The sequence below is a fragment of the Scophthalmus maximus genome, chromosome 14, assembly GCF_022379125.1.
Source record: "Scophthalmus maximus strain ysfricsl-2021 chromosome 14, ASM2237912v1, whole genome shotgun sequence".
Lineage (NCBI taxonomy): Eukaryota > Metazoa > Chordata > Actinopteri > Pleuronectiformes > Scophthalmidae > Scophthalmus > Scophthalmus maximus.
Window position 1 is genome coordinate 12,160,182 of NC_061528.1, and position 27,506 is coordinate 12,187,687.

General features: G+C 45.0%; 1 protein-coding gene across 5 annotated transcripts in view; it reads left to right on the forward strand.

Annotated features, from left to right (window-relative positions):
• Window positions 1–27,506, forward strand: part of igf2bp2a (insulin-like growth factor 2 mRNA binding protein 2a) — a 46,123-nt gene that overhangs the window by 8,599 nt on the left and 10,018 nt on the right. For 3 of the 5 annotated variants that reach the window (XM_035651383.2, XM_035651382.2, XM_035651387.2), the window contains exons 3-9: window positions 16,089–16,137; window positions 17,351–17,402; window positions 20,340–20,403; window positions 21,093–21,383; window positions 22,080–22,214; window positions 24,746–24,868; window positions 26,490–26,625. In XM_035651383.2, coding sequence (XP_035507276.1) covers window positions 16,089–16,137; window positions 17,351–17,402; window positions 20,340–20,403; window positions 21,093–21,383; window positions 22,080–22,214; window positions 24,746–24,868; window positions 26,490–26,625 — 850 coding nt within the window. Of the gene's footprint in view, window positions 1–526; window positions 550–15,807; window positions 15,846–16,088; window positions 16,138–17,350; window positions 17,403–20,339; window positions 20,404–21,092; window positions 21,384–22,079; window positions 22,215–24,745; window positions 24,869–26,489; window positions 26,626–27,506 lie in introns of those variants that run through there. The other 2 variants (XM_035651386.2, XM_035651385.2) reach the window with 2 other exon arrangements.

Here is a 27,506-nt window from a genome sequence, read left to right on the forward strand (position 1 = left end):
GCTTGTGACATTTACAGCATCTTGATGGGAGAGCAAAACTCTGCCGAAGGGCGTCTGAATGTGTGTGTCCGTGTGTGTTTACAGCTTGCGCTGTACTCAATTCCTAACTGTTCCAGGTTAGGTTCTCCATGTTGCCATAGGAACCAGTTTTGAGTGTTTTGCTTGGTTATAGTAGGACTCAAGCGGCGAAGGCTTTCAGAAAATGAACCCAAAGTCCTCCGGTGTTCAGAAAACACTGGGGGATACGACAAGCTTAAAAAACTAAAGTGGGGTTTGCTGCATGCAACACCCCGAGCTTCCACCCCACAAGTGATCATTATGACATCTTTTGATTTCACTGTCAGAATCCTATGATTACAGCTGTTTGTTACGAACTGCTGCCGGCCGGGGGGACCCTGTGATTTCCAGCCATTTCTGAGCACGAGTGGAGACTGCTAACCGGTCATAGCTGCGAGCCCCGCGCCGCAGTCCGACTGTGTGTTGGCGGCTCGCGATTTGGGCGGTGCAGTGGTCAGAGGGAGGATTTCACGACGGCGAACGCATGGCCTGGTAAGGTGCCTCAATAGAAATGCCCGTGTGAAGCCCAACCGTTCAAGTGCCCCGTTCCGCTCCCAAAGTGCAGCAGTGACAACTGCTGAGCGGGCCGTCCGTCTGTGTCACAGCCGCAGCCCTTTTGTGACCTTTCTTATTCACAAACCCACACTGAGCCTTCATTTCCATCCGTTTCCATATGTATGCAGCGGAAGCTGGAACACCCCTCCTCCCTCCCTTCGCAACCAGAACAAGTCATCTACAGTAAGGTCCTCACACAGCTGAGCCTCTGGCACAACCTGGAGCACAGTCTGACCATTGTGTTTCCCTCCGTTTCACACTGCCTCTGACGGAGGAGGAAGACACGGAGAGGACTTCCATGACTTCCAAAGACACGTGCATGTGCCGCGCATGCTTCTGGCTTGCCTTTCTGAGTGCGCGTGTCTGTCCCGTGTGTCTGTGCTCCTGTGCGGGGAGAAATTTGGGCTGATAGAGGGCAGCATTTCTTCTCCCTGTGGCTGAATTTCCCTTGCAGGGTGTGAGAGGCTGCCGGTGGCTCCAAGTGCCTTACCTGTGTCTCTGCAGGCTGGGACGGCTTTGCTCACAAACAGGAGGCTTTCTGGTGGCAGGTGTGAGAGAAAATCACGTTGTTTTGTCAAACCTTTATCTTAACTTCTGATGACCCCATATCTGATTGTATTCCCTCTCTGTTTCACATGTGACCTCTCAATTGTAGTATAAATTGTCAGAGAAATATTCCAGGCCACAATTAGCAGGGAGAATTCTAGACTCACCAATAATGGACTTAACTTGATAGACATGGTTTAAACCATCCAAAGCAGAAGTTTTCAACTCAAATGACCCGGGGGCCTGTGGCCTGGTTGTTCTCTCTAAAAACACTGTTGTTTTCACTACAGCTAAGAAATGTGCATTTCCCCTCCATACTTCATCATAATGCTCTTTAAGTTTGGCAGGACAATGCCCAATGAGATTCTACTTCTTCCAGATTAGACAAGAAGCATTCACGTCAAACTGCTCACTTGAATCTGTCTGTGCCCCACGACCGGCTTCTTCTCCCAGTTCCGAAAAAATACATTTTGACGGTAGGTGTCAGGTTTGCCACAGTAAATCAGAGGGCTGTTGGTTATCGCTCAATTGTAACTGTGAGTGTGTCTTTATATTTGATGTATCTCCGGAGCCTTGTTAGAATATTATTACACAAAAAAAAAATTAAAACTGGAAAAATAAAGACGCGTTGCAACAATGTGTCAGCATATGAGGGCTCTTATGAATTGGTGGAGAGCATATTATTGATAAGTCATCTTGCCAAAAGGCAGATGAGACGATACATTCGTCTCTCTATCATATCTGTCCTTCAAATTTGAATATGTTATAAATATATGTATTTTATGAAAATGTGTTCTGGTACAAGTCCACACTGGCGACGGCCGTTGCAGAACCGAGCTGTGGCCGCATTCGACAGTTTCCGCAGAGGTGGTGTTTAGTATTTGGCAATGGTGGATATGTCATAAAGCCTGTTGTTTCACGCAGCCGAGCTTGATCCTGACAATGATTCGCTGAGCCCAGAGATGAGTCGGGTAATGCGGGCAGGGCAGGTGCGAGGGAGAGAGAGCGCAGGACGGCTCCACCTGCCTCCCTGCCAAGTGACCCGGCGCATGCCAGTCAGTGCCCAGTCAGTCGCAGTGTGAGAGACGGACAGAGCGTGTTTGTGAAGGAGAGCGCGATTGCGAGGGAGCATGAAGGAGAACGGGCTGATTGATTTTATCACACCAAGCGGTCAGGTTGTGGTGAGGAGGGGGCAGAATATATTTCTTACAGCTGCTGCGGAGCTGCACAAAAAGATCCATGAGCAGAATGTGTGTGTGTGTGTGTGTGTGTGTGTGTGTGTGTGGGGGGGGGGGGGGGAATTAACAACAAACAGTTTGTAAATAGTTGTTGCCTTGCTGCCGCTCGGCTAATATTTCCCCGGAGGAGCAGAATATTTTATTGCGAAGGGTTCAATCTGTGCATGTCTCACTAAACAGTCTATACTCAGGATTTCCCAGGGGCGCAGTAGCGGCTGTGGTTGCAGTGCACCACTGTACAGTGTCAGTGCCGAGTCTTTTTCAGCTGTCACGCTCCTGTTTTTTGTAATGTCTTCTATTAATGAATAAAAAACAGAAACACACACACACACACACAAAACTGCCCAAATGTATGCTACAAGTTGCTAGGACACCAGCCGACTGATTGACTGGGCGTGTGTGTTTAGCCCTTTACATTTCTTGTTGCCATCTGTCCTGAGCAGTCGCCGACACGCTGGTCGCCCGTCCGGCAATGCAGCACCTCTGTGTCACACATGCAGACGTTGTGACACTGACTGATGAATCGACTGTCCCTGTCAGCTCAAATGAAGCTCACACTGACGCAAATCCAATTAAAATAGAAGAGTGCGCCCGCAGCAGAAAGCACGATCTTGTTATAAAAAGGAGGAACAAAAAAGAAAACAAACGTAAAGCCAAAAGCACGGAGCGTGGACATCTTCAGCTCACAAGGTTAGTAAATATTTGATGCCGAAGCAGCCACGCATGAGCCCTGGTCGGGGGGTTGCAAAGGTTAATGGGGTCCTTGCCCATTAAGCAAAAGTAAGACCAAAACTGCCTTTTTTCTTTTTTCTTCTCCCGCCCCTCAACATTTACTAAACATCAACAGATTGGTTCTGTGATGACTCTGTGGTGGTTTTCATTTTTGCTAATGGTGAACTCAACAAGATGCAGCTGCAGTTCACCTTCCCGCTCCAGGGAAAGTCACACTCTTTCCACTGCAGCATTCGCTGCCTGTCTTCCCTCCCTCCCTCCTCCTCCTCTCATGTGCATGCTTTGTGTTTGCGTACCATGTCATGTGTACCACATAGATTGCCTCCCGCCGCCTCCCTGCAGCGACACACAGCCCGCTCCTCCCCTGGCACGGCGTGGCGGTGCAGAATGAAGCTGGCTTGTTTTTGTTAACATGGACGGGTGTAAATAGACAGTACAACTGTATATTATGCACTGTAAGCTGAATGCGAGCCACCGTATCAGATAGTGTAACAGAGCCGGGTATTTTATTCTTAGTAGACTTGTGGTTACCGCTATTGGAATCCTTCGACAACAGTAAACCTCTGTGTGTGCATGTGTCTATGTCATTGTGTGTGTGTGTGTGTGTGTACAGTGCTTCTGTGTGCCATGCCTTTCCCCAGGCGGGAGGCAACAGTTCATTTCAGAGATGGTTGCTGAGATGGTTTTGTTTTAAGTGGTGTGAGGAGTGACTCCAGGCGGCCAGGTTTCCGGTCATTTGCCGTTGCGGGAAAATAAATTACAGAGATATAGGATGACAAGCTTCAAAGGCGAGTCTAATGTCAAAGAGGCGGTGGCGTAGATGTGGAACTGCCGAAAGATGATGCGTCAAACGTGCCGCACTTGAAGAAAAGTATAATTTAACAGGGCTGGTGTTTGTTCTTCCCTGTGTCGCGTGTGACTGTTGCACCCTATGATAGATGCGTGGCCGCCTCACGCAGCTTCCTCCCCATCACCACGTATCTTCAAAGCTGGCGCATCACAGCACGTGATTCATGACCCAGGTCCACGCACGCACGCACGCACGGACGCACACACACACACACAGATGGGCTCTGATTTAATCAAATGTACAATTGTCACTTTTTGCTTGCCTTTATAAAATTCCAATCCAACACTACAGATGTTAACCTTTTCCATGATGAGGACTGATCGAGATGAATAATATTATTGTTTTCTGTGTGCCACATGTTCAAATTTGGAATCACTCACTGAATCAGTGCTTTTCAGTGCAGTTTTTTTGTATTTTTTTTTTAGATCAGTGCCCATTCTCTAATAATAATCCCTGAAAGGTTGTCTGTTTAAGAGGGGAACCAGCCTTGTTTGTGCTCTGCCAGGAATGATGAAAGCAGCCGGCCTGTAAACGCTTGCAGATTTGTTTTGGTGTGTCTGCTTCCGAGGAGAGTTGGATATCATGTCTTGCAAAACAGAACTTGTCAAACTGTTATCAGGTGGCAGGCAGCACTGACGGAATCCTACAGAGAAAGTTAGGTTTCAACGTCTGTTGAGAAATTTGGTACGTAGATTTTGGGTGGGGATAGGGATTTCGAGATTTCCACCCTGGCATGTTTTTTTTTTATTTTTTGTAAGGCTTACTACTGTGTTTGCTGTTGCATTCACATGCTGCAGTGTTTTGTCAGAAAAGGCAGACGTTTAGGCTCCACTGAGTGCCTTCGATTCACACATATATATATATATATAAAAGACACCAGCAACAAAACCTTCCCCTCAAGTTTTTCCACAATCGGCTAATAATTCTCTCCCGCCCTCTCTGTCGCACTTTAAATGCTGCCCGTACAGCAGCCATTTCCACCGGCTCACCCTCTGCTGTGAGGCTCAGGCTCCCTAACTTGAGATATCGACATCAGCTCAGAATATTTACTCAAGTATTGGTCGCACATTGATCAGCACTGACACCCCTGTGAGCGTCCTCTGATAATTGAATCAACATAGAACATTCTCACACAAGCAGACAGGCATCCTACAAAAATCAAGCCACTGCCTTCCTTATCTGTGCAACAGCAGCTTCCCATTCACCGCGCTCTTCTTCCATTGAAGCACGCACGCACGCACACACGCACACACGCACGCAGGTGCCGCACATATACACAGCTCCGAACCCGACACATCTCCAGTCCATTCATGCCCCTTGCCTCATTTCACAGAGTAGGTCAGGACTTGGAGCCATTTTAGCCACGGGATTAAAGTCTGACAGGGATAATGCCACTTGTAGGTCATGTGACACGAGATGATCTCAGGTTTTGGGAGGAGCACTATAATGTAATTAATGTATCGGAGGCCCTTATCCATTTGACTCCGCCCATTGTAGAGCTGGACGCCCGCAACCATTAACACCTTTTCTTTCGCAGGAGACTGCAAAAGGAAACATGAGTTGTTTTCCATCCAAACGTTTGTGAACATTTACACTGTGTTCATCCTCTGCAGACAGAGAACAAACGCCAGTGTCTCTCTTCTGCTCACGACTGCCTGTTGATGTCATTTAACCATGAAGCCATTTGTACTGCCCCCCACCATCCAGCACGTGTCCTATATAGATAATCCCCTCCCCCCCCTTTCTTTATCTCTCAATGGCTCATCAGGGTTACTGCACTTTTATTTATTTTACTAGACCTCACTCACTGGTTTAAATTTGCTGTTAGTATGCAGTTAATATTTTTATCTGTTCTTATCTATGACGGATCTTTTGTTTTTCCTCTTCTCGTGTTGTTATTTTTTTGAGGCCTCGATTACTTGTGATACTTAAATTAGCGTATGTAAACTGTCCAGGTGCAATTGAACTGAATTCCTTTTAAATAGAAACAATTAAAATTAGTTGTTGATTTGCATTGACTTGACTAAAAAACAGGATTGGACATTATTCAAAAGTGCTGAGATATTTTAATATTTATTATTATTATTATGTCTCATGATTATTTGGATTATTAGTTAATCTGCTAATTAATTAACAATTTGGTGTGGGCTATAAAATGTTGACCAACAGCAAAATTCCAAAATATTAAACTCAATCTTCTGCAAAGTTTCGGCTTGAAAATTGACTTGAAGAATTTATTGATTGTCAAATTGTTGGCAGTTGATTTTCAGCTAATTATTTTCATCTTGAATATAATTAAATTAACATAAGTTTAATAAGTACATAAGAAATATAATTTATACATTTGTTCAACAAAGTTAAAGGCATGTAATTCTTTTTTGTATAATATAAATATAAATTTATATATTATGCAGCCATAGAAAAACAAAAACCTTTTAAGAATAAATGCAAACATGGCAATTAGGCTGAGACACATGTCGCACAGCGGAAATAAGACTCCAGTTAGAAAATATGAGGATTTCCCAAAGCTCTCTAAAATAAATTTAAATCTATACATTTAAACAAATGAAGAGACTATGCTGCCATTTCTTTCAGACCCTTTTTGACTTGAACTCATCAGCAGCCATTTTGAGAGGCCCCGTAATTAAAGGCAAACACGCAGCTTTAATTAAACTTATTCTAAACCACATGCATGTGTCAGGCAGAGTCTCCCGGCCCGGCACCAGTTCTGTGTTTGAGAAACGCAGTGTGTGTTTCAGCTTTGTGGCGAGAAAAGCTTTGTTTCGCCACTGTTTGGAGAGCGAGGGCTCCGCGGTGAAAAGGCAGCTGTGACTGACAGGGGCTGTTTTGAAATATGCTGCCTATTGACCAGGTTTACAAGTGTGTTCCTCCTTTGCAGAGGATGAATCTCTGACTCACCTCCTGCGCGTTTCTGTATGGTTTCACTCTCTGGTAGGAACTTCCCCGCAGACAGGGGGAGGGGAAAAAGGATAGGTAGTGTGTGTGTGTGTGTGTGTGTGTGTGTGTGTGTGTGTGTGTGTGTGTGTGTGTGTGTGTGTGTGTGTGTGTGTGTGTGTGTGTGTGTGTGTGTGTGTGTGTGTGTGTGTGTGTGTGTGAACCAGTAAAGCTTGCTCTCCAGAGGGAGCAGGAGGGAGATTGTGAGATGGGAAGAGAGAAGGATGATGAGAGACAGACAGTAGAGGAGCGTGAGACAGCCGAGAGAGGGAGGCAGACAGGCAAACCGTGCGAGGCGCTTGCGTAATGTTGGGTGGTGTGCGTGCAGTATTGATCCAGGTTAACCCTGCCGGGACCTACACCCATGGCTCAGCCTTCCAGCAACAGTATGGTCGGCAGATTAAAGGATGAGACCTAAAGGAACGGGCTGCACTACTCAACATAGAGCAACAGGAGCGGGCAGCCCTGAGGAGCAGCTAACAGCGGACCCACACGGCACCGCCGCAGTATGAACTGGTACCCACTTGTCAGTAGCTCTTAGCACTGAGGTGTGTGAGAGCGGGAAAGACACAGAAAATACATCAGTGTGATCCAGAGGAAAAGAGTAGGCTGTACGTTAGCCTGGATGTAGATGTGTGTGTGTGTGTGTGTGTGTGTGTGTGTGTGTGTGTGTGAGAGAGAGAGAGAGACTGCGTGTCAGTCGTGTCCCCGTGGGCTCGCTGTGTGACTGTCAGTGACAGTGCTGACTATGTGCTTTGTGACGGGGTCTCGAAGGAGTCCTCGGTTTGAGAATTTGCGGCGTGCAGGAGCAGCCAGGCATTTGATGTGCGCAGGACAAGACAGAGCAAAGCACGTGACTCTTGAATCATCTTTCTATTGTTATCAATATATATATATATTTGTAATCTGAGTCTGTCCGATTTTTTTTGTGTGGCTCCGTGTGTTAAAATGTTAATGCGGTCATTGCACCAGATAGAATGTCCTCATTTTGCGAGATAAGGATCATGTACATAATGTTGTACACAATGTCTCATGGCCATTACAGTAATTGATATATATATATATATATATATATATATATATATATATATATATATATATATATATATATATATATATATTTCATTAAATTAGTTTTGCTTATTGTCACTTCACCGGGATTGTCTGCAGAATGATGCGTGTGCAGTCTGACACTTAACACTTGTGAAAGGGAAAGTACGTTTCACTTTGCCCACCTTAGCTCTCAGTGTAACAAGTGTAAGTATGAGCGTCGTTTGTGACGTCACACCTTGTGTGGAGCAGTGAAGCTTTTGAAAAGAGCACATACTAGATTCTGGATTTTTCAGGAGTAGATGTCACTTTTTTGAATTTTTGACTCTGACATTTTTGAATAAAATAAAGACATTATACGAAAATTGTTTATTATTATTATTTAGCGGCAGAATATATTTATTTGTCTTAAATGTCTTAAAATATTTGTAGTTTGTTTAAATTAATATGTGGTTTGGCGCCAGGGTACAGTGGTTACTTCTTTTATCGATAGGTCTCCACAGGCTCTCCACTCCACTATGTTTCATTGAAATTCTAGTGACATTTCATCTTGAACAGATTGTCTTCCTGTGGTAAACAGTGATGCTTCGTTGTTGTGGTAGTTGTATAACATGATCATACTTCTTCATACAACAGGGTAATCGGCTACACCAGCCGTAAGTAGGCTCAGCAAAACATGCATTTAGACAGACGTGGTGCAAGAATACATTTTGCACCAAATGTAAATGTCCGGAATTGATTTGAAATCTGTGATTTGCTTGTGTCTGGCCTCATACCGACGGGCTCAGTCACTGTGTGAGAAATGCATTATGCCACAGTGATGGGAAATTGGAACATTTTAAAATACTAATTTCACTGGCTTAATGGGCATAACGGGAGAAAATGTGTTTTGTGTCAGCCCGGCGCCCAGTGGCATTTCAGCGCTGACTGAAAATTAATTTGCGATGATTTCACCTGAGAGTTGAAAATCATTTATACCCACAACGCTACGCAGAAATCTTTGGACAATCCCAGAGCGTTGGATGTGTCTCATCTCATTGCGGATTTTTGTGTGTGTATTTGTTATGTATTATACGCACGTCTTATCTTTGAGATGATGTGCAGTGACAATCATAACACGGTTAGAGTCATATTTACTATACATGCGTCTGTGGCAGGGCACTGTCTGGATCAGTGTTAACGTCACGCTGCTGTAAACCATCTCTCTCTCACTCTGTAAATCTCAAACACAAATGATTTGCTTGGCCTGAGTCATTACGATACAGGATCATTTCTTGATTTCAGATATAATAATCGGCTGTAAATGCCCCTGTGTACTAACAGAGGTCCTCGGTGAACTTTGTGCTAAATGCAGTGGACGAAGAGACAACGAGCAGTGTTTCCTTATTTACATCTTTCTATGAAGCAGCTGAGTGAGTGTTGACAGCGCGGCGCAGACGAACGTCAACAGGAAGGCTGTGGCTTCCATTAGAGCTCGCGTGTGTCTCTACCTGCCCGCCTCTCGGCCTGTGTCTCCCTGCCTCAGTGGCACAGCCAAAGCGAACGCATGGACGGAAGCAGGCAGGCGGGCGAACCTGCTGAATTCTGATGAGTTCTCACCCGCCGAGGGCCGGGGAGGGGAAACTGAGGCAGGCACCTGAGCCCCACACACTGCGATGAGATGGTTAGCAGCTCCGTGGGGCGGCAGCTTTGTTCAATCATATCAGTGTGAGAATATATGTGGTGAGGGAGCGCCGCACAACACAGCAGACACAATGCCTGTTTTCTCACGCATGGGGATTTTCGATGTATGAATGCCCGGAAGAACAGAATAATTAAACAAAAGTGAAAGTGACTGAAGCTGTCACTAGTTACAATTATTAATGCCATGGAAATCTCTGTGCTTTTAATGAAGCTGAATGAGGGATTGCCTCAGAACTATATCTGCTTTTCTTTACAGCCGGAGGAGAAGAAGCCATTTTCCCACTCCTTCAACATAAAAACAACAATAATTAAATTGTGAATTATTGACACCCATCAGTGTAGGGAAAGTATCAATTCATGACGTTAAAGTTGATGTAATTGATTTTTTTTTATATTAACAATAAGAAAAATCAACACTGTTTCGTGTAGGGGTCAAACCCACAGGCAATTATCATCCAACTGTGATTTGAGCCTAAAGCAGCAGAAAAGAGACGAAATGATAGACTTAATGTCTAATGTGGTAATGTTATTATCCATATAGGGCAATTATATGAAATGGTCCTTTTTATGTACGTTGAATAGGTTTTTTGCCTGTAGACAAATTTCATATTTTGTAAGCAGACTGAACCAAGTGGAAAAAAAATCTAAATTAGACCAGCAATTTATCTGACTTCATTTTCTAAATTACCTCAAGAAATTTATTCTGCAAAAAAATCTGTCAGGTTTTAATCAGAAATGAACAAATTGAACACTGGTTCTCCTCCGCTCTGTTTCCTACAAATGTCCCTTGTGCTTTGTAGGAATCTTTGTGGAATTTATTAGGAAAGGATTTGGAAATTACTGAGCAATAAAATAAAGAATTATCTTTATCTATAATACACTTTTGGCCTGGTTAAGGCACCGGACTACATTTCTGTGAGCTCATATATGTATTTTGACAGTGCTCACAGCTCAGTTCACTATCACCTTGTTTATCTTGCATTGGGAAAAAGTTATCAGAAGTCGAAACTCCACCGGTCGCAGAATATAGTATATATGTGACGCATCTTTACATGCAGCCTTTGGTTGCACTTGAGCTGGGGAACCACTTTGGGATTTGTTCGTCCTTCCGCGGAACAAACGGCAACAAACCTTTGTGGCTGAAGGACAATGACAAGGCGAAGACACTTCAGTCATACAAATCCTTTTATCTCTGCTCCACAACAATCGGGACGTGCCTCAGCCAAGTGCTCATGCAGGAGCGCCACACAGAAATGGTTGGAGCTCCGTTTTAATCCAGCAGCAGAGAGTGGGACACGGTGGGAGTGCAGCCAGGGTTTGAAAAGAGGAGCAGGGAGACATCTTCCACGCAGTCGGGGTTTACTGAATATTGTTGACTTGTTGCTTCCTCGCTGAGATTTCAGGGCATTTACGCGCTTAAGAGCTTAAGGGTCAGAGCTAGAAGTTGGGTTAATTCAGATTAGACAAGTCTGTGGTTGGTGTGTAAGGACCACCACACTATTGGAGCGGCCCTCCCGAACTGACCCATATAATAATGTATTGTTTCACTTCTAGACTGGGTGTAAAATAAGAGGTTTGTCTTTGTAAGTTTCAGCTGGTATGAAGAGGTAAAGCAGCGTGGGTCTAGTATTAGTTTAAGAGCTTCATAGTCTGCACTGATGACGTACAGGAACTAACGGGCCTCACATACATGTGCGTGTAGCTGTAAATGTAGCCGAATGTCAGATTATCACATTATACCGCACTCTGCACTGAGGCATCGGGCTGCTCGTCGTGAAAGAAGAAGCAGCGTCGCTTGGACAGTCTACATCACTGGACGCGTAATTTGATCGTGTAATAGGTGCAAAATCCAGCGGCTTTGGTGTGATTTATGATCGCGGAGGATTTCATTTCCCATTTTATTAGCGATGGTGTATGGCCGGGGTTGAAGGCCGGATCATCTTTCATTTAAAAAGTCATCCATTATCGCCCGTGCCACGGAGTCCTCCGCGGGACTGTTGCTGGACTAATGTGGACTTCCTGCGTCCTGTTGTCTGTCTGTGTGATTAGGTGTGGCCTTCAGCGGGAACAAAGCGCTTTGCCAGGCAGATATTGAGACAGGAAGAGGGGTGGGGGGGGGGGGGGGTTGGGTAAAGATTAATGATAACTGAGACTTAGTTGATCGAAGTGTTGACTGCTACATCGTTTCAGAAGAGAGGGAAACAACTGTAAAATGGAGAAATTGAAATTGTTTGGAGGTTTCTAGTAGATTGCGACTTTGGCCCTGGTCAAACCTGGTTTAAAAATCTGTTCACCAAGTGATCCGATCACTAGAGGGTCGCCTGGTATGTGGAATGTGAAATGTTTGCATGTAAATAAACACATACGTGATTTTGGTTCACCTAGAACAAATTATGTTTTTAGCCAGTCTGACTGTACGGATGAGTCCGTTGTCAATGTTTGTGTGTGTGTGTGTGTGTGTGTGTGTGTGTGTGTGTGTGTGTGTCAGAGAGAGAGAGAGGGGGCGGGGACCAGGAGCTGCCGAGCCAATCGATGCGCTGCAGCTGCAGAATGAAATAATAATTTCACTCTTTCAAAAAAAACAAAGTAGAACATCAATAAGTGTTGGTCTGTGTTATTCTCGTAGCGAAGGCCACAAACAAATCAAAGTATTGGAAACACAGAGGTGTGAACCTGTTTTTGGTTGAAAAATGAAACTGTAGCGGGTCGGAGGACGTCAGCTGAGTAGGCGGTCCTTCAACCAGGACACATTTGCGTCCACACATCGGATCTCAGATGCGTGCTCGGTGTGTTCACATCTGCAGGCAGAGCCGTCCACTCGTGATCGGATCACTCAGGATGGATGTTAATACCTGAACAGGGCGTGTGTGTGAGTGTGTGTGCGTGGGCAGATGCTGTAGTTTTTGTGAGGCAGTGGGCCAGTGGACTGAAAGGCCATTTGGGATGTCTTTTCATTCGTCCAGAGAGAGCGTCCCCGCTGGGCACAGAGCAGGGGTGAAAAAGGTAAACAAGGCTTTTAGTGGCCTCATTAGACAGAATCTTTGAACGGAGAAGGAAGCGTTTAATCCTTCACTCCTGGTTAAAAGAGAGAGAAAGCTTCTGTCCTGAATGAAAGCGGTCTGGAAGATGCCTGAACAAAAACATTGTGACTTTCTTGTATTATGGCATGGGGGTCTTTTTAAGAACAAACTACACAGAGTTTATGACAAATTGAACAACCTTTATTCATGGTGTTCATTGTGAATGAATAGATTAAAACATTTGGTTCGAACACAAAAGGAAAAAATACAGAAAAGCTATTCCTCCGCATAGTCCATGGTGCCAGACGTTTACTGTCAGATCAATTCGGCTTCCGTTCCTTATAACTCTTTAAACTTTGTCACAACCAAATGCTCTCAGCAGTTATTTGGCCTCTATGACCCACAGATACAAAGGTACCAACAGGTTTGAATGAATTCATCCTTCGGATTAAACTTCTTGGGAGGGTTGAATACCCTCGTTCTCACCCCGCTGCCCTCTCAGAGGTTAAAACTCCTTTTACTGCTCCACGCGCACATTTGTACGCGCGCATGTGCGCAGACACGGCCCCCCTTGCCTCGTGCAGGTGGGTGCGGTAAATATTTGCTTTTCAAATGAACATGGCCACCCTCAGACATTTGAAATTCAAAATTGAGAGACTTTTTTCTTTTTCTCTTTTTTCTCTTTTTTCTGCTGGCAGGCCGCTCCAAACCAGCAGCAGACAGCCTGGTTACATTCAACAAACATTTAGTAACTTCGGTCTGTATCTTCTACTGTCGCCCGCTTTGGACCCTCGGGGAAAGGAGGAGCTGAGGAAAGGGCTTTGAGTTCACCTTGAATGCAAACAAACAGCTGCAGCAGATCCATGCGAAACCGCCGGGTTGTTCGCTGGTTGTGAAGCAACACGTGTGACTTGAGGACGTACGTCTGCAGCTGGACGCCGACATTGTAGACAGACAACAGTGTGTTACAGGGTCACATGCATTGTGAGCCTCTCCCTGCCCTGCAGACAGACAGACAGACAGACAGACAGACAGACAGACAGACAGACAGACAGACAGACAGAGCAGTGATCTTATGGTCAGCTGGCGGCCACAGGCATGCTCAAAATGAGACCTTGAAACTGTTGGGAGGTAGTGTCACTTTTCCGAGACATGTCCATTCAGGAAGCTTCCTCTGCATTTATCAGGCGAGTCGCCTTCAGATCATGTGCAGCCTCCAGAGAAGAAAACAGAGAATCGAGGCGGCGGATGTGGAGCTTGAATAGGAAGGGAGGCTCGTCTATTGAGACGACGTCCTCCAGGAGTTCGCCTCACCTGGCGCTGCATCGGACGGCGGGCTTCTTAGCGTTGAACGGCACAGAGGTGCTGCAGTTCAGTGTCAGGCGGTCGAACATTGCACCAAGGTTACAGTCGGCAAATCTGTTCTCACAGACACAATAGAGAGCCGGACCCTCAGAATTCATGGGCCATTTAAGCGGACGTCGCTGAATGAAAGGAGCTTTTAGTTTCCATGTTTGGCAGCTCGTGGATGCCAGCGTCTGGGGCTGTTTTGAGGTTTTGGAGTTGGCCTGAAACGCTTCTCAGCTATTGGCTGCTTTTGGGTTACAGAAGGTTGTGTACTGTGTTGAAAAAGGTGATGTGTCTTAGTGGCACAGACGCATTTTTTATCGGTTTACCCTTGTTTGGATACCCGCTGCCAAGAGAGGTCTTTCATCGAGCCTCTCGCTTTAAACCGCCATCAGTGGCGGAACGCTTGCAGGCCACCGTGTGGCAGGAAGGACACACCGGGAATTGTCGGTTTCTGATTTTCTTTTTTTCTTTTTCTGGGCTTTTGTCTCCGCTGTTTGTTTCTGTAAGAGTGCGCACATGTCCGAGGATAAACAAGCCCTCGCTCATTTTTCCTGTTATTTCTTGCTTGCTTCTTGTTTGTGATTGCTTGCCTATTGGTCTGGTCAATTATTCCTCGGTATTTTACCAATACTGCTTAAAGAAAAGATAGATGGATGAAAGAGGAGAGGCCAAATCAGAAAGAGTCATTCATTCGTGTCCAGCTGCCGGCTCGGTCCACTCGTCCTCTCCTTGCTGCTGACAGGAAATTCGGACCTGTGGTCTCTTTCACCGTGTTCGGTGAGAAAAGATGCAAAATCTAGAATAAAAACAAAGTGTGTTAGTGTGTGAGAACATGTACAAAGATAACTGTGTGTGTGTGTGTGTGTGTGTGTGTTTGTTTGTGTTTCCTGTGGAGAGTCCTCCTGAACTCATTATTGCTTTATTCTTTGCTCCTCCACATCGTCGATATCCCTGCATCCCTCGGTCTCGCTCCTCCAATGCGAAATGTTTTTTTTGGTGTGTGTGTGTGTGTGTGTGTGTGTGTGTGTGTTGGGGGGGGGGTTATGGTAGCACAGCGGGTTGTTTTTTTCTCCGTCATCCTCTTTGCTTCTTTTTTTAAATCATCAGCTGTCATTGCGGAGCCGGACTCTCTCACATTAATGTAGTTGTTAACAGCTTGTGGTCACCAGGCGGTTTGTGTGGCTTCGCTGTTTGAGCCGACACGCTCACTGGCGGCTGAGAGAGGCTGTGTGAAATGCTCCGGATCCCAAGAGACAGAAACGCAGAGGGACACTACCACACTCGTACGTCTGTGTCTGCAGACCTGACCGACGTCATTGGATTGAAAACTAAAAGCTTGCTCAAGTCTTTATGATCTTTGCAACTTTTCTTGAACAACTTTGTGGCTGAACACAAATCGAATTCAGAAAGGTACAAACAATGACAAAACAAGGGTAAGAAAATTTGAAAAGCATATTACAAAATATACTCTCAAGGAATAAATGAATACATTTCCCCCCCGTTTGTTCTCTCATCTAAAATCCACTTATATCCACAAAATAATAAGCCTCACCTCTTGAGGCTCAGATTGCTTCACTCCGGATGTAGGCGGCGCGTCTTTGTGTTGAAAGTTTCCTCACTGGTTTTCTCAAATAATTTTTCAACACTCTGCTGTGTTTCCTTGTAATTTGTGTCACTTTTCATAGTGAGAGTAAGAATAGGACTCGTAGGAGGGTGTTACTGAGACTCTTTGTAGCTGCTGTGAAATAAACGTCCTCACCTACTTACCTAGTGCGCAGTCCTTTGAATGGTGATACTGTCTCATGAATGGTGGGTGTTGTAGGAAATAAGGTTACACTGACTGTTACAATACAATACGGTTCTGACTAGGTGTCCTTGTCATAGAAACATCTGCTGATACTGTGTGCGTGCGTGTGTGTGTGTGTGTGTGTGTGTGTGTGTGTGTGTGTGTGTGTGTGTGTGTGTGTGTGTGTGTGTGTGTGTGTGTGTGTCTGAGAGAGTTTGTGGTCAGGTCTGCTAAATTCGCTCCGTCTGTGTGTTTTGTCTCTGCAGGAGTCGGAAGATCCAGATCCGGAACATTCCCCCTCATCTACAGTGGGAGGTCAGTTGTTTTTTTGTGTACGTGTACGTGTGTGTGTGTACATGTGTGTGTGTGTGTGTGTGTGCGTGTGACAGTGATGCCCTGTACCAGGTAGCACATAAACCCGCTTCCCGACAGTGACTCACCAGCCTTTATTCCTCCGTAGACTGAAGTGTGTGTTTGCATGTGTTTATGTCCTTGTGTCTATGCTTTTATCTACATGTTTGTTACTGTGTCAACACAAACTTGCTGAGGTTCAAGCTGTTTCCCCTCTCATTTCTTTCTGGGATGCTTCTGTTCCTGTAAGTTGTCCTGTAAGCACTATTGAATGTACTAGAAATATCAGCTACAGGATGAATAAGTCTGTCTGTCTGTCTGTCTGTCTGTCTGTCTGTCTGTCTGTTTGTTTGTTTGTTTGTTTGTTTGACAGATTATGCAAAGTTGCCAGATCATTCTTTCTTAACTTTGCAACCTGCAAACCTAAGGTCCAAAACAAATAATTCACTAATATGATATTTGTCATATACTAGGTACCATCACTTTAATATACAAGACACTCATGGAACTATTGAGTGACTATCTACATTTTTTCAAGTACTGTACTCAAGCACAGTTTACAAGTACTTGTACTTTCCTTGAATATTAGGGATAGATGCGCCCTTCAGTCTTCATATTTCAATCTCAGAAATCTTCTGTATCTCAAATAAAACACAACTCAGGTCTTTCTTATAAATCAGTTAATGTGACAAAATTGCGCAATTTTGTATCAAACTAAAACGATTCCTAAATATTTTTAAGTATAAGTTAACAGTTTGACCTATGTGACAAATCAATATTTTGTGTCTTTCTTAGCTGATCGCAGCCCAAACGGATGAGCTGATAACATTACTGACATTATTAACCCTTTAGAACCCTTAAAAAGATGGATTATTCAAGTGTCATTCTGCGCAGAGTCCCTGTATTAAAGGATCTTTCAATCATTTTGGGAATTAGGTCAGTTAGGTTCCAATTTTTGTAAACTACTGACAAATTTTAAAGTAAATTGTACAGAAAACTGTTTGTCCCAGGGTTGGATCTCTGATAATTAACTTCTATGGTCAGCGGGTTTTTGAATGAGGTTCTGAAGTTCTTTTTTTTTCTCTGTGCTTGTGTCTGTCAGTGTGCTTGCGTGTTTTTGCATCAGTGGACACACACACGCATGTTTGTAACTCTCATACTGTCGTCTCGCCCTCAGGTTTTGGACGGCCTTCTCGCACAGTATGGTTCTGTAGAGAACGTGGAACAAGGTACGGAACGCTGTTTACCGCTCATCTCATCGTCATCATCATCTGGCTCCAACTGTTCAACTCACACGTGTCTGTTTAACTACACACTCCACACACACACACAGACCTCCCAGTGAGTCAGCTCCCTCTGTGACTTGACTTCCTCATTACCATCATCCCACACACCCATTATCTAAACATAACCCATCTCTGCATATAAATCTGCCTTGATCAACTTGTGTATTTGTGTGTGTGTGTGTGTGTGTGTGTGCATGTGTGTGTGTGTGTGTGTGTGTGTGCCTGTGCCTGTGTTTGTGTGTGTGTGTGTGTGTTTGTGTGTGTGTGTGTGTCTTATAAGTTAGACCCAGGGAGACAAGCGTTTGAATTACATGCAGCAGCCTCTGTAATAAGCACTGTGCGTTGCCATGGGCCCCCTTGGCCTCAGTGCGATGCATTGAAGTGGGCACATATGGCAGTCGTCCATTAGTAATGTGTTCGGGTGTGCGTGTGCGTGTGTGTGTGTGAGTTTATGCCGGCACATGTTTGTGTGTGCATCTGTTTTGGGGAGGTGCATCGTGGTATTGGGTGAGGACACTGTAGAAGCCTGTGGTAAAGCTTCTGCACTGTCTGAAGGCGTGTGTGTGTGTGTGTGTGTGTTTATGCATATGCGTGTGTGTGTGTAGTCAGCAGTCAGAGTAGTCAGCCCAAGAGCTAAGCCTAGGAACTTTTTCACTGTTTACACACACATGCATGAGTAGTAGACGCATACGGGGAGAAACAAACACACAAATATTCAAAAACACACTCTCGTAGTCTCTCTCTCTCTCTCTATTAATGTGTCAAACCAGCCAAGACCAACTGCCACCCACTGTAGTCATGACAGGTGCTAAAAGAGAACCGAGCAGATGAATGACTCCGCTCAGAGTCTCCCCAGATTCCGCCCGTAAAGCTGCCTCCTTCATCTGTAGCGTCCCTGAGACCAGTGCAGCATTTCCTCCCCTTCTTCCTCCTTTATTCGTCAGTGCAGTCGTCCGGACGTTGGAGTCGCACAGTTGCACTGCAGGATCCAAACTTCCACAGCGCCTTCTCGCTCGCGTATCTGTCCCCGAGTCTTAGCTGCCGTCTCAGCTTCCTGTCTACCTACCGCCTCTTGTCCCGTCACTTTTCTCTGCCTGCGTACATGCGCTCTGGTGACGGGGTGGTGAGGTTTTTTTTTTGGAGGAGTCCCGCGTTCTTGTGTGGCATGGAGAAGGCTGCCGGTGGCGGGGCGGGGCAGAGCTGGCTGTGAGCGCCGGGGGCCCGGGCACCGCGCCAGGCTTTGCCCACTCACCCTCTCTAAGCCAGCTGGGCACTCTCACTATTAACCCTTTCAAACCTGCCGGTGCGGAGCGGACAGCAGGTCTGAAAGTTCCTGTTTTCACTGACAGAACGAGACACGCTCTGGTGTTTATTTTTATTTGACACTTGGAAAGAAATCCAGAAATGTTCCCTTCACATGATACTGGCAATGCGCCTCGCATTTCTTGGCTAAGTCATTTAGGTGATTGTCACTTCTTTTTGCTCTTGCTGGTAACTTGCCAAACATCACAGTTGAGCAGACAGTGACGTTAGATCAACCTTTACAAAGCCCGGTTGTACGGCTACTATTTTATCATACATGACAAGGCAGTGGCCACGCGTGACCCATAACGTGACGCCTGAGGTGAGAAGCAAAAGTAAAACAGGAGCCCAATAATCGGCATCCGTCCACAGCGGGGGGGGACGCTCAACTCACCCAAGGCATAACGGGGCGCCGTCTAGTGACGCTGCTCCCCTCGTAAAGGGTCTTAAAGGCACGGTTCGCAATTACGACACATTTACACAGTGGAGCTTATTAGCACATTCTTTAAGCTGTCTGAAGCATCTACAGTAAATGTGTTTTCCCTGCAGCTTTGGCATTAGACCTGAGACTCAAAGAGCAGTGGCTGCTGTGTAGACTTGTTTCGGTTACACAAACAGAGTTTCATCATTGACAAAGCAGAGGTGCCATTGTCTGTTCTGACGGAGGCCGGTAGACCAGCAGGTACAATATATCATCAGGAAGACAGATACCTTTAGTCTTTATCTTTCACAGAATAAAAATAAGAGATCAATTATTTTCTATACTGATAAATCACTTATTCGCTCATGTACAACCTGATGTCAATGGGTTGCGGGTTTTTTTTGTCGCTGCTACAGAGTTTTCAAACTAAGATGGGGCGTGCAGCGTTTCCAAACTTTTCCTTTTGAGAAGCTTAAAAACTCCGAAATTGTGTGGACTGCAGGTGTAAACGTAGCAGCAGTGATGCGCTTTGAAAAGAAAACTCCCACTAAATGTGGATATAGCCTAAAACTAATAAAGGTGAATAATATTTTTTCTATTTCTGCCAATTTATTTTATGTTGCTCAAGTAATTAATTAATCAAATAACAATGATCTTTAATGGTCATTGCAATTTTAATGAAAGCAACCAAACAGTTCAGAGTTTTAAAGCATGTCTGGTCCCAGCGCAGATCAAACCTGTGACCGTGGTCGAGTCGGAGCGGTTCATTCCTCACTGTGCAGTGCGACAGCACAAATCTTCCCCAAGGTGTGTCTCTGTTGTGCATTTCATCTCACGTTATTACAGATTACCAGCTTTGCTTAGGCCGTCATGAGAAACTTAAATCCGTTGTTGTGAAAGTGGCAGAGAGTCTATTGTGTGAAGCTGCTCCTGTCTGTGGAGGCAGCAGCGGGGTCTGGAGGGAAGCCAGCGTGGTGATGGCTGTAATGGATTCACACAGACAAGTGGCTCTCCGGTTCACCACGGGAAACCTGGGCCCATGTCTGACTCACCTACTGCAACAACCGATGCTATGTACATGTGTGTGTGTGTGTGTGTATATATATTATATATATCTACCCTATCTCACATTTGTTTTTCTCTTTCTTGCTTCACAGTGAACACTGACACAGAAACAGCAGTGGTGAATGTGACGTACGCAACCAAGGAGGAAGCCAAAGTGTAAGCAGCGCAAATAATGAAAAAAGACAAATACAATTCAATACTTTTCTGATAAATACAAAAAAAAGTACGTCCACGTAGGCCAGAGCAGGGCCAGATCAACCCCTGTATGCGTAATGAAACACTGTGACACCCGAGGAGGGTTCTATATAGTTAATGAGAAGATAATGTCAGAGAATACTGTAAGGAGCAGTGGCAAACAACTTCACTGATAACACGTCAGCATTAAGCTTGCTTAATCTGAAAATGCAACCTTCTCTGTCCACATTTGAGACACACACACACGTTCTCTATGTGATCTCTGTCAATAATTGTGATCACACAGCGCAGTGGTTGAGTTAAAACGTAAATAGGAAAAGCTACATTATTTTTTGAACGTTTGCGTCAGGTGAAAAAGATATTTAGCATTCCATTGTGGAAATGTTGACAAAAAACTCAGAAACTAAAGTTTCAGCAGGTTTATTGTCGACATAGTTTTAGTTGCTGAATAAAAAAAATGGGCTGCTTAACACCTTAAACACTTTATCCCCTGATTATCTGCTTAAATGTATATGTCTGAAGTTTAGTGCGAATGTCTTAGGATGCACACAACCAATACTCCAAAGACAGGCGGTAGAACAATGTGCACAAAAACACAGTTAAACACAAGCAGAAGTCGGCTGTCTTACATCTCCCCATCTCCTCTCCAGAGCCATTGAGAAGTTGACGGGACACCAGTTTGACGACTGCTCCTTTAACGTGTCATATATCATGGACATGGATGCTGCTCCGCCTGTCCAGGTGGCCCGCGCACGGCGCGGTGGGCGGTCATCCCGGGACCAGGGCGCCCCTCAGCCTGGGCCCTCAGGAGGCTTTGGCGCTCCGCGCCCCAGGCAGAACGACTTCCCCCTGCGCATACTCGTGCCTACTCAGTTTGTGGGAGCAATCATCGGCAAGGAGGGCCTCACCATCAAGAATGTCACCAAACAGACACAGTCCAAGTAAGACACTCTGATGGGAACTGTGTTTGCTCTCTGTCGGGTTCCTGCTGCTTTTTGTCTTCCCTGTTTTATTTAACGGTTTCATGAACTTCTCAGATTTTGCTGAATTGATTTAGGCAGGCGTGCGTTTGAAAAGCAACTGTCTGAGATATCATGGAAAGTTTACAACAAGAGCTCTACGTTGTCATATTGGTGGAAATTTAGTTGCCTAAATAATTCGTAGTTAGATGATGGCATGTTTAATGTTGCATTACATGCTTTTTCTTATCAAAAACGGTTTCTTCTACTTTTATTTCCTTGTTTTTACCTCCGCCAAGGAAGTTATGGTTTTGCGCCTGCCTGTCGTTTTTTGTTTATTTGTCAGCAGGATTACACAAAAACCACTGAACAGATTTCCATGAAGCTTGAGCTTTTTTCAGACATGAACTCGTTTTTACACATTGTCACAGATTTCGCAGGAAATAGGTCATGGGACAAGGATGTTTAGGGAACTGATATCTATTAGTGTGTGCTATTTGGTGCGGCTTGATGGATTTGATGTGATTTATTGGCCCTTTGGCGGAGGTATGTGCTCTTCCCCACCATTCTAGTTGTCTTTGTGATTTTCTTTTCAGTATTTGTACACTTGACAAACTTCACTTTAAATAATTGATTTGATTGCGTCTCTCACTCTCTCTCTGTCTCTTCCTCCCTCAGAGTGGACATTCATCGGAAGGAAAATGCAGGTGCAGCAGAAAAGCCCATCACCATCCACTCAACACCCGAGGGCTGCTCCTCCGCCTGCCGCATGATCCTGGACATCATGCAGAAGGAGGCCAACGAGACCAAGACGTGAGTTCGCGCTCACACACACACACACACACACACACATATACACACACAGGAACATTAACAGACGTTCACATGAACAGACTCAGATGTGCTTATGCCGAGCATACATACACTCCCACTGGGAGATTAGGCATCATGTCTGCAGGACTGTAATCTTATCCTTTAACCTGCCTGCACACCTTTTAATCTCACTGTGCATTCTCTCTCCTGGACCACCGACACAGTAAACACAATCATGTGACCGCAGATTAGCATTTAAGAAACGAGGCCAACGTGTGTAATTTGGCTTGACACTTTTAACAAGACACTGCACCTTCTCAACTCTTAACTTCTGCTCGATCTGCGGATCAACACACAGCTTTAACACATAATGCCAGTGTTTGTCTTAATTTTTTTGTTAAGTGTTTTGTTAGTCCCGGGGGCTGCACTCCGCTACGTTACATCTTTCGATTCAGAAGAAGACAATCACATTTGAATATAGAAATGTTTCCACAGCTTTTCATTTCCTTTCAATCTGCACAAGATGACACATCCGAGTGAAACACATCACACTGTGACTTGTTCTGTCAAAGGTTCACTTTGTTGTGTGATCATGCCCAGTGTTTCTGTACCAGTGTGTCCATAGTAATGCCATACATACACAACTTTGAGAACTGCGTCTAAATTTATTTTGTCTCCCATCTTGCTATGATAGCTTCACACTTTGCATGCTTCCCTTCAATCTGCTGAAATCCAGAGGAAGATGGGGCTTTAAATGTTCATACCAAATTTTAGTTGTCATCTTCTTTAGTTTGCTACTGTAGTATGATACATTTGGGAAATATGCTTCAATACGGAAAAAATGGGTGGAAACTGCAAATGTAACTACACAATTTAGAGAAATTCTATCCATTTCCTAAGTACGTTTTTGTTTGAAATTCCACCAATATTTTCCTTTAAAACAAAAAAAAAACTGCAAAAGACACTGCTCTGAACATAGTGAAGCACCGCCGGTACTATGATGACGTCCTTGTCTCGTTTCCCAATTGAGTTTCAGTGCAACTGTTGAGAATTGCTTTGGTCGAAAGTGTCCTGCCAAATGCGCGCAGTGTAATCTAACAAGATATCAGTCATATGGTCTGATCCAATTCAGTCTGTCAAACCATTAATCCTACCCACAAAAGTCACAGTTACTGCCACACCTCCGACGTGCGTCGACTAACTGAATGGTTGACCCGGCCCGGGTGCCACACCTCTCGCCTTGGTCGCCCCCGCACGCTGTGAATTCACAGAGCCAAAAGAGACGCAACACCCAGCGAAACTTGAGCCACTAAACTTGGCCTCTGAACTCACACCATCATCTCCCCTTTCTTGTCCCACAGCTCACCCCAAACTGATTCCACCCTACAGCCCGGATCTACATTTACAGATCATACCATGCCCTTCCTACACACACACACACACACACACACACACACACACACACACACACTACACACACCACCATCATGTCTGTGACCCAGCCCAAAAGAAACCCCCCACCACAAACACTCACAGCCCACAATTGAAATAAAGAATATAGAAATATAGATTATGTAGAAAATTATACGCCTGCTCTTTTTATAACCTATGACCGACCCATCTACACATGTCCATGCCTACAACTGGGGCATGGGTATGTCACTTTCCAATGTTTTGTTGGAAAAAATTGTAGTTTGGTACTAATTTTAGGGAAAATTAACACAAACACTTAAGACAGTTATTTGAGTTAGATTAGTAAGTTTATAAGTTCCATTTTAATAATTTAAGATACACTGACATCACCAGCAAGAGAACATTTTCAGCGAGCGAGTGGCCGTGTTGATGACTGCAAACAAAAACATTGTTTTCCACAGCGGAATTATTGCCATGTGCCTGTCTACACGCTGTGTGCACAGACACTACGGAATGTTACGGAAAGGTGTGAACCCGTCTGCTGCATTCGTCATGTGTCAAAGGTGAACTCGGGAAAATGCCCCATGACCCAATTTTCCGGACATTTTCCAGAGTTCATGTCTGAAAAGAGCTGTGGAGATACGCCAGCACAGACTTGTGCTCGTTGAACCACACCTAGTTTTTATGCTAAAGGGATGTAATCCTTGTGTTCTTGCAGTCGGAAACACAACAACGATTGGTTGCACAGAGACACAAAAATCTGCATCAAAATTGGTTTAAAATCTGCTTCTTGTAAAAAACCTGGGTTTGTTTCAGACACAAAACGGTTGAGCCTTACATTGCGGTTATGCTGGTGTCTTAACATGGCTGCCCTGTGCTTACAGCAGCACGTCCAGCTGGGCACCATTCCACATTCTTGTTCATCCCCATCACAGCATCGCATTCCTCACACCACATCAGTGGCACTCAGCTGAACTCAGCCCCTGTCATTTTGCCGAACCTGTGTTTGTGTTTGTGTGTTTGTGTTTGTGTGTGTGTGTGTGTGTGTGTGTGTGTGTGTGTGTGTGTGTGTGTGTGTGTGTGTGTGTGTGTGTGTGTGCGCGCGTCTGTGTGTGTAGGACGGAGGACATCCCTCTGAAAATACTTGCTCACAACAGCCTGGTCGGTCGGCTGATTGGGAAGGAGGGCCGCAACCTGAAGAAAATCGAAGAGGAGACAGGGACCAAGATAACCATCTCCTCGTAGGTCTCTCTCACACACCCACAGTGCTTCTGTGGCTACACCACTGGCCGTCCTAGTGCCTTCAGGAAAACACACACACACACACACACACACACACACACACACACACACACAGACACACACACACTTGAGCACTTGTGGAGTAGCAACAATGATGGTCACTATGATTTCAATGATGAAATTTAGACTACTGCACAAACAACACGCAGTGATTTCAGCTTCCTGGTCTCACACCTTCCTCCCTCTGCGTTCATTGGCCATTTATCATGTGGCTTCACTTAACTGAGCTGTTGCAGAACAGACGCGGAGAGTCGATTACAGCTCCTTCCCTCCTGAACGTGACCGCAGAGAGGTGGCGATTGCACCTCATTTAACGGACTGTGCTCATCAACCTTCATGTTCATTTAGGGGCTAATGAATCGCTGCGTCTCCGTGAGCTCCGAGGACGTAATGAGCCTTGAGAAAGGAGACAGAGAGAGGAGAGAGGAGAGAGGGATCACGAGAGAGGGAGAGGGTCCCTTTGAGAAGAGCCCAACAATACATTCAGTATTGATGGTTGTGTGAAATCCTTTGAGAGCGTCCTCCACGTCCTGCGACAGTAAGGAAAAAATAGATGGGTCGTTGCTTCAAAGGCCGAAAGGTGCTTTTGCATTGTCCATGCTAACTGCTTAACGGAGCGATCGCCTATTTGGTTCATGTAACAGGCTGAAATCTTTTTTTCAGAACCTTTGCTACGGCCACATTTTCTCAGTCACGCTGCGGTCAAGATTTTGATACCAAATCCAAAAAAGCATCACGGTGGCTGAGCTGCAGAATATGTGTTTCGCGAAACATCGTCAGAACGATGTAGTGAAAAGACATTGGGTTGAATTTTATTCACACATTTATAACCCGATGTGGAATCACAAAGATGTGGCAGGAAGGGTCTAAAACCATCTTCATTTTATTTTTGTTATTGTAATTATTATGTATTTCTGACTTGTAAACAGTGTCGTTTACTTATTGAGTATTGTCGACTTGGTGCTGGAACCTGAATATAAATATGGATGTTTTATTTCATAGACCTGCTTTAAACTGATCTACTGTTATTTTATTTTCATGCCCACAACTGGCTCTGAAACCATGTAGTGACCTTGAGTTGTCTGACGATGAAGTCATTAACGTGGGAATCTTTCCTCACTCTTCCATCCATCCAATATGATGTGATCCATGGAGTTGCATGATGGGAAGTGAAGTATCCATTGGTTTTGGAGTTTGACCCAAACTGGGGGAGCTAAAATCATAGTATCCCTCAGCCTCGCTTTACTTTGAGTTATTTTATTTTTTTCAAAACCTCCTGCTGTTGATATAAACTCTTCAGTAACACTTAAGCTAGATAAACAAGAAATCCAATTAAAATCACCTCCACCGTGTGAGAAAACGTGCGCAGAATATGTGCGTGCCTGTTCTCGTCACTTGTGATAACATAAATATTGCTGTGTGTGTGTGTGTGTGTGTGTGTGTGTGTGTGTGTGTGTGTGTGTGTGTGTGTGTGTGTGTGTGTGTGTGTGTGTGTGTGTGTGTGTGTGTGTGTGTGTGTGTGTGTGTGTGTGTGTGTGTGTGTGTGTGTATTCCGTGCAGGTTACATGACTTAACCATTTACAACCCTGAGAGGACCATCACAGTGAGGGGCATCCTGGAGGAGTGTTGTAAAGCCGAGGCGGAGATCACGAAGAAGCTGAGAGAAGCATACGAGAACGACATTGCTGCTATAAACGTAAGCTTATCCCCAGTGTGTCTCTGTGTGTGTGTGTGTGTGTGTGTGTGTGTGTGTGTGCTTTGTCCGTCTTGTGATCTCAGGTTGACTCACGCTGAATGACAGGTGAACAGCGGAGAGGAGTGATGATATACAGCGGGATAATATCAGGGAGGTGATAATATCACCTCCCCATTCAGTACACGTTACCACCAGGATTAGCAATACCGGTTGATGTGCGCTTGGTAAATGGATAACAGTAAGCGATCGCTGAACAGCTCATCAGTGACTTGAGTGTTTGAGTACTGCGTGTGTGTGTGTGTGTGTGTGTGTGTGTGTGTGTGTGTGTACAACAGAGCCTCTGACTCATGCTCACTTCCCTGCTGTTTGAGTGTGTCTGGGCTCCTGCTGTAACACACTGCGTTTCCCAGCATCCATCTGATATCTGTAGGCCGCCCTCTCAGCCAGCTCCTCTTTCACACTGCCCTAATGACATCACCAGTGCTGCAGCCAGAAAGGTCAACCACAGAGAGAGAGAGAGAGAGAGAGAGAGAGAGCGACAGTGATGATAGGGCACACTGCAAACACAACCCAGCGATGGACGCCTGATAATGTGATTGTATGAACCGCGACGATGCTGTTCATGATGAGCAGCTGAAACCGGTAGAGGGAGTCATTAGTGTCACAGTATCTGCTTTTTCCCTCACTACTTTCGCACAAACTAACAGTCTTCTCCTTCATTCTGACATTATCCAAAATATTGGCTCAGAAATAACCATCAAGAGGCAGCGCACAGCATGTGGTTAAATGTCTCTGGCCGGTGTGAGCAGCTCTGGCACCTGTCAGGCTCAGCGTCTACAGCAAGCGGTGAGGGCCATCTAGCGTGACACTGTGGCTATTAC